This window comes from Dysidea avara, chromosome 3 (assembly GCF_963678975.1).
Source record: "Dysidea avara chromosome 3, odDysAvar1.4, whole genome shotgun sequence".
Taxonomy (NCBI): domain Eukaryota; kingdom Metazoa; phylum Porifera; class Demospongiae; order Dictyoceratida; family Dysideidae; genus Dysidea; species Dysidea avara.
The window spans coordinates 33,844,414-33,855,259 of NC_089274.1; the positions used below are offsets into that span (position 1 = coordinate 33,844,414).

General features: G+C 39.0%; 1 protein-coding gene across 1 annotated transcript in view; it reads right to left on the reverse strand.

Annotated features, from left to right (window-relative positions):
- Positions 1-6,890, reverse strand: part of LOC136250803 (BAI1-associated protein 3-like) — a 53,986-nt gene extending 47,096 nt beyond the window's left edge. The window contains exon 1 of the mRNA XM_066043102.1: positions 6,426-6,890. Coding sequence (XP_065899174.1) covers positions 6,426-6,646 — 221 coding nt within the window. The 5' untranslated portion in view covers positions 6,647-6,890. The remainder of the gene's footprint in view (positions 1-6,425) is intronic.
- Between the last annotated feature and the right edge of the window lie 3,956 nt (positions 6,891-10,846).

Below are 10,846 nucleotides of genomic sequence, written 5' to 3' on the forward strand. Positions count from 1 at the left end.
GAAACCACCATGTAGAGAGTTCAGCTGCAAAAAAGCAATCACTCTGTAGAGAATTCAGCTAGAAGAAGTCACCTTGTATAGAGTTCAGCTGCTAATAAATCACCTTGTAGAGAATTCAGCTACAAACAAATCACCCTGTAAAAGATCAGCTAGAAGAAGTTACCTTGTATATTAGCCTGCACTAGAGCACGAGGGCAACTGTGCTTTATTGCCACAAAGAGTGCTTTATGATAACAGGCACGAGTGCTCTGCCTGATATAAACGCACAAGCCTGATGGCCATTAGGCCCAAAGGCGAGTGCGTTTATACAGGCAGAGTATGAATGCACATTGTATAACTGTTAAGTACCACTCACCGGGAGAGTCTCAAAAGACAGCTGCACCCCTTATAAAGGCCAGGTTTCTAACATCGATTGTGGGTGACAGAGCCGAATGCTGTGGTGACGTTCTCTCTACTTATACACCTTACTAGTCTGGTGCCATCTGTTCAACAATGACTCAATAAACTATCATATTCTAAATAATACTCACCATAACAATCGATTGTAGCAACCAGTTTTTGTCATGCCACCAGATTCAAGTTTAGCCAGTATGGATAGTAAGAAATTAGACCAGTATTGTTAAGTAGTTAGGTTTTGTTTATTCAGACTGTCTATTAGCTGCTCTTTTCGCTCAAGAGAATCATGGGTGATCGAGTGATCATGTAGGCTGAGCACTAGTCTACAAGATGAGAGTCGAACAGCGAATGCAGGTTAGTGCTATAGGTATCCCATAGTGTAATAACTTTCAATATCTGGTGGCTGAGATACTGTATACTGTTTGATACTGAATGGAAACATTGTGAATTTAGTAACCACGTCTGGAGCCATTCTTTCTTTTGATACAGTAGGTGTAGGCTCACCAGTGGTAGGTGAATGCATAGTATTGTAGGGCAAGCCTTGTGTTGCAATTTCGTACAGATTAACCAAATGGTCCCTAAGACCCTTAGCATGCTGGAATAACCTCTAGTCAGTCCAAGGTATCTTTAATACACAGGTTTCACTGTATGTTCATAGATTATCCCCCCAACTGTACTTTATGAAACTTCAAAGCTTGAGAAAAAAGTTATGACAGTAATTAAAATACAGACACTGATGGTCTGTTGTCAACAACCCTCAGGACAACTGAACATTATATCAGAACTCAGTAATCAGCAGCTTAGTCCACAGAAAATTACTGAGGTTTACAATTATTACACAAATTAACAGGCCTGTTGGGGGTAGTGAGGAGGACATTGTCAGACACAGACATTTTCAAAATACACTTACATTTACTTTTTCATAACTAATGTTCTTCTGTACAGTAGTCTTCACTTACATACCCAGAAATCATCACATATACTCATTTATAAGTGCATGTGCGGAGGATTGGCTAGTACACTACTATCAAGGGTTCATATTATGATATATCGCTCTAGAAATGCACTCACAGAGATTCAGCTGGCATGCTCCAACTTAGTCTCACAGGCCAAGCTCCTAGAGCCTCATTGCTTTGGTATAAGCACCTGTACCTTATACTGAAAGCTGATTTAGTCTGCATCTTCTGCACATGCGATTGTGAATGGATATGCGCTATGCGAAGACCATGTCTGGGTCCAGAAGCAAAGACTACTGTGTTAGGTATGAAAATTGGTATGAAAATTGCTCCTTGCGCCAGGAGCTTATAAGCGCCATAGAAGGAGCGTAACACTCAGGATATAGCTGTGTTCTATCTTTTGTTAATGAAACATGTTCTTATAAAGAGAGCAGTAATTTCCTGGGCTGTGCTTGGTTATGTTAACAGGTGCTAGCAGTTAATATGCAGCCATAGAGTATCAGTAATACTGGTAGGGTAATTAAAAGAATTATTTCAACACAGCTCTGTTTCTGGTGCACAGAGAGCTTACAAAACATATGGCTACTTAGTTCATTGTTAAGAGTTGTTCAGTCTCTTTTAGTTTACAAATAGCACACAAGTACTTAGACTCATCATGGCTTCCTTTGAAAATTAACTTAAAAAGTGATGATGCAATAAACCACTGAGTAGCAGTGAATATAGGATGAATGCCCTACATGGACTGAGGTTTAAGTAATTAGTCTAATGTTGGAACCACTAGTATCAAGAGTAAATAATGGAAGAGAGAGTATCCAACTGCCATATACTGCATCAAAAATGAGCATGTCAAGTAGAGAAGCCAACCTGTAGTGCTTTCAAAATGAAGTAATAAACACTTGCTAGCTCAGACTGTTTGAAGTGTCCAGGCATGATTTGAAGTCAAACAGTCTGAGCTAGAAGGTGTTTATTACTTCATTCAACACTTACTTTGACAGCTCTACAGGATGGCTTCTCTACTTGACATGCTCATTTTTGATGCAGTATATGGCAGTTGGATACTCTCTCTTCCATTATTTACTCTTGCTAGTATCATGCTGCGCTTATAAGCTCCTGTTATCACTTAGTGTAGGTGGCTATGCAGAATGAAGCCAAGTAAGATTGCGTGGTTAGAACTTAGGTGGCTTTTGGTTGGTCTACACTTTAAATAATTCCTATTTCCTTTGAACTTATAACAAATAAGGACAAGGATTTAAAAGGGATTATAGTGAAACAAGGAGAGGTCGCAGACATGTTAGTTTGACATAACTTCTGCGAAGTCGGTCAGTATCAATATACTAGCACTTGTGCAAACTGCAAGAAACATTATTTTCAAAGTTGATAAGATTTCTCCACATTGACTGGCTTCTTACTATTCTTGGCAACAGCTTTTAGATATTCATGAGTGAGGTCATGATCTGTAGTGCTCATGAATCTAATAATGCTGTTATATTCATAGAAGCACAAGAGCTGTGCACATTCCAGCTGCACAAGTGCTAGTATTGGTACAGACCAGACCATTGCAGAGCAAGGGTCTATTTGCAAGGGTTTGGCTATGTCAGACTAAATTCAGTTGGCTGAAGTAGGGATTAAATATCCACTAGTATATCTATCATGTGTAGGTGACCTTCCTTGTTTCACTACTTGTTTCATTTCTATGATTCCTATAGCTAATCAAACTTAAAATTCTCAAGCGTAGCTACTTGTTTGTAATACTTGGCACTGAGTTTGAAGTGTGAATGACAGCACATGTAATACTTGATCACTCTTAGTTTAACTACATGTATAACAACACCCAATCCCATCTTAGAACACTAGTAACTAAGCCCTCTATATAATTAATGCATATCACTATTCTTTTTTTGTTGTTGTAAATGTGGTCATGTAAGTCACCAATTATCCACAGGTAGCAGTTATCAGTCGGCACTTGTGAATTATGTAGACTATGGAGTTACGTAAAATAAGGAAACCAGTATGCTTTTGCATCTAACCTGAATATCTCCGGCTGGCCTCATCTTCGTCACAAACCTTCTGTGAAATGGAGTTATCCAAGGACTGTATATCCCACAAAAATTTCACAATGAACCACCCAGAGAGTTACTCATGAGTTCGCAAAATCTGCTGATAATTGGTCAATCAATGAAGTACAGAGTGTCAATAATATGTACCTCATGGTATGTGATACACTTCTTTGCGATTTCACTCATAATGCGACGATCACTCATGTGAGATAAATGAAATTTGGTGCGCTAAGAGACTAAAGACTGCTATATTGAACAGTTCAAAGTGAAAGTTCATATGTCATTCTAGTAAAGAATTACAATTGCTAACCGAAATGGTGCCGATAATTGGCAACTTACGCTCTTTTTGCAGAATAAGTTACCAGTTTCTATATGTAATTTAAATCCCGTAGAGTTTGTAGCTACTTAATCATTTTGCATAACTAGTGGCTGTTTTTGTAGCTGTTTGTAGTTCATGTTGTGTATTGTGTTGTATCAGGACACATGACCGTGTCATGTACAGCTAGTGCAGATGTGTGACAGACAAGTGTGTATTTTTCAGGAACCAAGAAAACGCTGTTTTCATACATTCGTAGCTCAATAGTGCCTAAATGGAAATTAACCATTTTGCTGCGGAAAACCCCTCGGGATAGGGCACCTCCTATTCCAAATTTGAGTTGAATCCACTCAGCCGTCACTGAGATGTGCACCTTCAACGTTTGTCTTCTTAATCTTCTTACGTAAATTTTCTTTTCACACACTTTAGGAAAATTGAAATAAATCGTGTGTGCTTCAGTCGATCGACTTCAAATTTGGAGAGCAGTATACAAAATGCAGTACATTTACAGACCAATTTTCGTACAGATCAAACTAAGAACAACGGAATTATGTGCAATTTTGAAAATTGCAAAAGCGATTTATTGTCATGCCTACAGGGTAATCTGCTTGACAGAATAGCTTGAAAATCAGTCTGTACATGAAGTTACTATCATAATGCAAACCTTTTGTGGCTTGAAAGTACTTAGAGTATTAGCTAAGGAGATATAAAGAAAAGCCAAACATGTGAAAAAAGGGCAATCAAGTTACCCTAATAGAACAGTCACAGAGAAGTAAAAACGTGTGCAAAAAACATTGGGAAAAAATTCTCAAAGTTTTGAACCAGGGACCTCCACACTAAGTTCTTTACCACTCTGCAACTGCTATCAGTTGCTCATCTCACTTAACTTCTACCTTATATAAATAAAAGTTCTGGTTTAGTACACTAGATTAATAACTCTTGAAAATAGGCTATATCAAGTGTGTTGTGTGGCCAAGTACAGCCAGTGTGGGCAGGCGATATACTAATTTTACGAAACCAGAAAACATCGTTTCATGTATCCGCTGCCCATCTATCATTGAGATGTAGACATCCTCAAAATTCATCTTATTTCAGTCCTCGTAACATAGTCTTCAATTATTTCTGTAGTGAAGGTAAAAAAAAGGTAAAAATGAAGTATCAAGCCAACCATAGGCTGGCTTTGGAACTTGCAATTACAGAAAGAAGCGATATCCGCACAAAAACAGCCAAGCTGTGAAAAAAGGTATGGCCTTAATAAAAAAGCCTGGGTGAAAAAGTTGTGAAATCAAAGGTGGCGGCCAACAAATGACTGCAATGATATTAATGCTAATAAATTTTAATAATGTCTGCATTTTTAAAATTTATTAGTACAAGTACATCAAGGAATTTTCAACTAGAGTAGGGACCATAGCACATTGATAAAAAGTACTGAAACAAGCTGGAGTAGTGCATGATATTAAATTACAGTAAAACAATAAGAAGTGTTATATCCCTACTGTGCTCAAGATACTGTAATGGAAATGCACGGTAGGGATATAACACTTCTTATTGTTTTACTGTGACTTAATATCATGGACCACTCCAACTTGTTTCAGTACTTTTTTATCGATGTGCTATGGTCCCTATTCTAGTTGAAAATTCCAAATTTTATTGGTGTACTTGTTTGTTGACTTTTTGTAAATAATTAATATGACTGGTGAACCCACGCATACCGCATCTGAAATGGCGCCGCGTGCCCCAGCTATGTTAATTAATGTGTAAAAAGTGAAGTATCCATTACACTTTGTTGTCAGCTATGTTCAACCCGTTAACAGCATTTTGAATCAAGAACTGTTCGAAAAGCACTTCTGCAATTTCTGCATACTGAAAGAAATGGTGCCGCTTGCCCCAGTTATATCGATCATAGTCCAGATGAAAAGTGAAGTATCCACTATGCTTCGTTGTTGGCTATATTAACAGCAGTACGAATCAAGAACCATTCGAAAAGCACCTCTGCTAACAAAATGGCCACTATGAAAAATACGGACTATTTCCGTTAGGAAGGGAAGCCATCACATGCTACCACCAAATCAACACTTTTTGCTGTTAGCAAAGATGAATGGGACACAAAGGGGACACTGGTAAGTCTATGAAGAATGCATTGTATGTACTGCGGTATGCCAAAAGGCACCTCGGCCAAAGCAACGTCGAATAGTGAAAAAATCAAGCCCGTAGCCTTACCTGTTGTCGAATTACGCTTGTCTGAAGGAATCAGTCAGTTACTCAGTCAGACACTAGAAAATTCTATTAAATAATTTCTTTTTTTAAATTCCGTAGCAACTTGTTGAAAGCATTTCGGGTTGATCTGAAAGCTTGCTTGGGCTTAGTTTTACCTAACCAATACTGCCTCATCGCCATCAGGGGAAATTGAGACTGTTTTTTTTGGGGTGATGTTATTTTGTGGGCCACGCCTACTCCTTTGTGGTCCCTACTATACAGTTGCTATCATACTATATGATAGCAACTGTATAGTGCGGCTTTATAATTAATAACAGGCCGCCACCTTTGATTTCACATTTTTCACCCTGGTTTTTTTTAAATTAAAGCCGCACCTTTTTTCACAGCTTGGCTATTTAGTGAATTTATTAGGGGTGTTATAGGCTCTTTAGCCTCCATGCAGTAAATTTTCACAAATTGATAAAATACTAAATAGTTACTCACTCATTAGCCTCTGGTGCTTCTTGGACTTTCTTCGTATACCACTGGTCGTAGATATCATTGCCAAATTCGCCAACTGAAGTGGTCAAAAAACTCGTCACCAATGACCCACCTCTCTTCACAACATTTCCAGTAGCGTAAATGGCGTCAGAGACGTCAGTAAGGCCCTTTTCAGCTATCTCCTCTGCCTTCTTTTTTGCTGTAGAAAAGAATTCCGTCGCCATTCAGTTAAGCCGGATATAGCTGATACTCAAGCTGATACGCCTCTCAAGCTGATATAAGTATCGTTGACGAGATCGGGCGAGATTCCGAATCTCTGGTAGATTCCTTCGCAGATAACGAGATTCCAAGATTCCTACGAAGAACCCAAAGTTTTTGAGGTTCTAGCTACTATTCTATCGTATCAAACTATGGTAAATCAGAATTTGGGCAAGTTGTAACTCGAGTTGTGAAAGTCTGCGGACTGAAAATATCCGGAAAATACGGAATACCGGGGATTTCAGTTCCGTTTAAAATCTTTTTTTTTTAAATATATTTTTTTCCTCCGTTTAAAATCAAGAATTTTTGCGTGATGATGTAATCACTAAACGTGTTGACGTCATCACGCAAGCAGTATAATTTTCAAACGGAACTGATAATAGCCTATTGTCACCGTCACTACATTACCCAGGCCTAATAATGCACCTATCAATGCCAAGCCCCACCCCCCACCCCGGGGGTCTACCCTACACACGCACTGGGGATTTGACATCTACACTTGCCCCACCCCTGGGGCTTTTGACGGCGACAGTTTGCTGAACCAAAAAAAAAAAAAGAAGGTAAATCAATCCCCTATAGAAACCCCTCTTTTGAAGTTGGTACATAGTAGGGTTTACCAAGCTTCTTAGCCCCAGTACTGGGGAATTTGACACTAGACTTTGTCAGATCCCCTGTATCCCCCCACCCTAAAAATTATTTTAATAGGTAAATCAAATTCCCTATAGAAACCCCTCTCTTGAGGTGGGGACATAGTGGGGTTCGTAGCCCCAGTACTGGGGAATTTGACACTAGACTTTGTCAAATCCCCTGTATTCTACCCGGGGGTGGGGCATGACATTGACAGGTGCATAAAGTAGGGATGAAAAGTTTGACAAATTATGTCTTCAAGAGGTTGAAAAATCATACTGTTAAACTAGTCTCATGTAGCCAGACCCATTTCTTTCTTATGCATGGGGGAAAGGAATTTCTTTCCCTGCCCCCACACACAGAAAGAAAAGGGTCTGGCTACACAAGACTACTGTTAAACTTCGATTCTGAATTTCATTAGCAAACTTTGTTTCAATCACACTTCATTAATGTTTATTATTTTGGTGTGGGTATGAATAAGTTAGAGAGAGGTTTGGCTACAGCTCATCAAGTAAACAGTGACATTAAGGCTCTTCAAGGGGGATTCCATGGAACCCTTGCTGTAGTAGCTATGTATGCATTGAGCTGAATCCTCAATAACTGCAACTACATGTTCTTGAAATTCAGAACTGCTTGACCCGCTACAATAAATTCATGACACCAGGAGCAGATCCAGGAGCTGACAAGGAGAGGGGAATAAACAGGCTAAGTTGTAGGTGGTCAGGGAGAGCAGCTACTAATTATGCAAATAATCACATGTCTCACTGCTTATTTTTGTCATTTTTGACCTTTGCAGATGGTTGTGAAGTCTTTAAAATGCTGTCTATGATGAATGTCTTAAAACAAATGAAGTCATTAAATACTAGCTTATTTAAGCTATATTTAATATTGTTATTGTTGTAATAATTGTATGTGTGTACCTTTGTTAATGTATGTTTGTCCAGGGCACAGCTGAAAAACAGCTTTAGCTGATGTTGTCTCCCTGTTTAAATAACAAAAGAATTTTTTTTAAAAATAGAGGCACTTAGTATGCACGAGTGTACTGGTGATAGTTTGACAGCTGTTTTGACTTTGATTTCAGGTGAGTTTACAACTAATGGCATATTTGTATGGCCAGGCAAGTTTTAACATTGCAATGAAAAATATGGCTTCTCCACAAATGTACTCCTGAGTGTGTGTATGTATGTGTGTGTGTGTGTGTGTGTGTGTGTGTGTGTGTGTGTGTGTGTGTGTGTGTGTGTGTGTGTGTGTGTGTGTGTGTGTGTGTGGGTGGGGGGGCATTTGCCCCAAATGCCCCATCCTAGATCTGCCATTGGACACGTAAATTTTCACAATAATTTTCCTATGATGAAGCCATAATAGTACATGGTTTGTTACAACCCTCTCCTAAACTCATAATGGAGCCAAACTGCACTTGTCTGCTTTTGACACTGAGTGACCTGTACTATGTTGTCACTAGTTGGCTGAAATATATGTTATTTCTCTTGGAGAAAAAATCACTTTCTTTTAAGCTGTTTTCTGTACATGCTATAGGTCATCCACACTTACACCTATAGACTTGCATAGTGGACATTTAACTCTCTAGAATATCCACTAGTATAGCTGCAGGTGTTGATGACCTCCCTCATTCCTTGCTGTTTATTTCTATGATCCCTTCTCACACAAAAATTTCGAAGAATTGTCCACAAGTATGAAAATTTGCATCTGCAGCACCATCCCATGGGTACATTTAGGCTGCCAGGATCTTTTTGCAAATGAAATGCATGTGGTCCTATGTGTGCCATTTTATATCTTCAAGTTCATAGCTGAACTATTCATGCTCTTGATTAATGCAGACCACTTGAAGTACATATATTATTTGTGCATAAAACTGCTCCCCATCAAATATTTCAGTCCTGAAACATATAGCAAAAATACCTTCTGAGGGGCTGTGCCCCCAGACCCCCTGTTCCATAATGCTTACTACCCTGGTGCACCCCCTCGACAAACTCTGAATTCACCTGTATTCAAGACAGTGACGTAATTGCCAAACATGTTAGCACTAGGCAAGCAATCTGAACTTTATGTATATTTTATTCAGTTATGAAGTTTATTTTTGTTTATCTATTTATTTATCATACAGTATGGTAGAACTGTATATCAGGATTTTGTGTTTTCTCACAAAAATATATTGACCAGAAACTAGCTGCAGCCTCTCAATGCCTTCATGAAACTTTGGTGGCAGTATTGGTTGAGTAGAATCAGGGTCGCCCACAGGGGGGGGGCAACTGGGGCATTTTGCCCCATGCCCCAGCCTGAAAGGGGCCTGTATAAAAGATCGATATATAGAGCAGTCATGATCTAAATACTCTAATAGAGCAGTCACAGTATTCGTCAGAGGAACAGTGTAGCAAGCTTATAAATAAGGAAATATAGTTGGTGAGGGACAGCTAAAGTCATTGTCAGCATGTAATGACCTTTTTTACTTTCAGTTAGGCTGAAGTTGTGATTCAGAGTAGAACCCTGGGGCCCCCTAGGCCCCCTAATTTCTCTGGGCAGCCCTGTAGTCAAGGACATATGGCATGCAGTGCAATTTCCTACACTAATGAGAAATTTGACTGAGATTTCCTTATTCAAGGACATATGGCATGCAGTGAGATTTCCTATACTATTCAGACATTTACATAAGATTTCCTTATTCAAGGACACATGGTATGCAGTGAGATTTCCAATACTATTCAGAAATTTGACATTTACATGAGATTTCCAAAGTAAAGGACACATGGCATGCAATGAGATTTCCTATACTATTCAGAAATTTGACATTTACATGAGATTTCCTTATTCAGGGACACATGGCATGCAGTGAGATTTCCTATACTATTCAGAAATTTGACATTTACATGAGATTTCCAAAGTAAAGGACACATGGCATGCAATGAGATTTCCTATACTATTCAGAAATTTGACATTTACATGAGATTTCCTTATTCAGGGACACATGGCATGCAGTGAGATTTCCTATACTATTCAGAAATTTGACATTTACTTGGGATTTCCTTACATGGAATGCAGTAAGATTTCCTATACTATTTAGAAATTTGACATTTACATGAGATTTCCAAAGCCAAGGACACATGGCAGGGGTGGATCCAGGGGGGGTTCAAAGGGTTCCATGGAACCCCCCTTTTGAAAGAGCCTCTCTTACTTGAGATACTCTAATAGAGCAGTCACAGTAGTCTTTGAGGAGCAGTGTAGCAAGCTATGTATACAGTTATAAATGAGGAAATGTAGTTGGTGAGGGCATCTATGGTGAGGGGAAGCTATTGCAAGAGCTATTGTCAGCAGGTGATGACCTTTAGGCTGAAGTTGCAATTCCAAAGTGAACCCCCTTTTTAAAAGTCTGAATCCGCCCCTGCATGGCATGCAGTGAGATTTCCTACACTATTCAGAAATTTACATGAGATTTCCTTATTCAAGAACACATGGTGTGCAGTGAGATTTCCTATACTATTCAGAAGTTTCAATGAGATTTCCTAAGTCAAGGACACATGGCATGT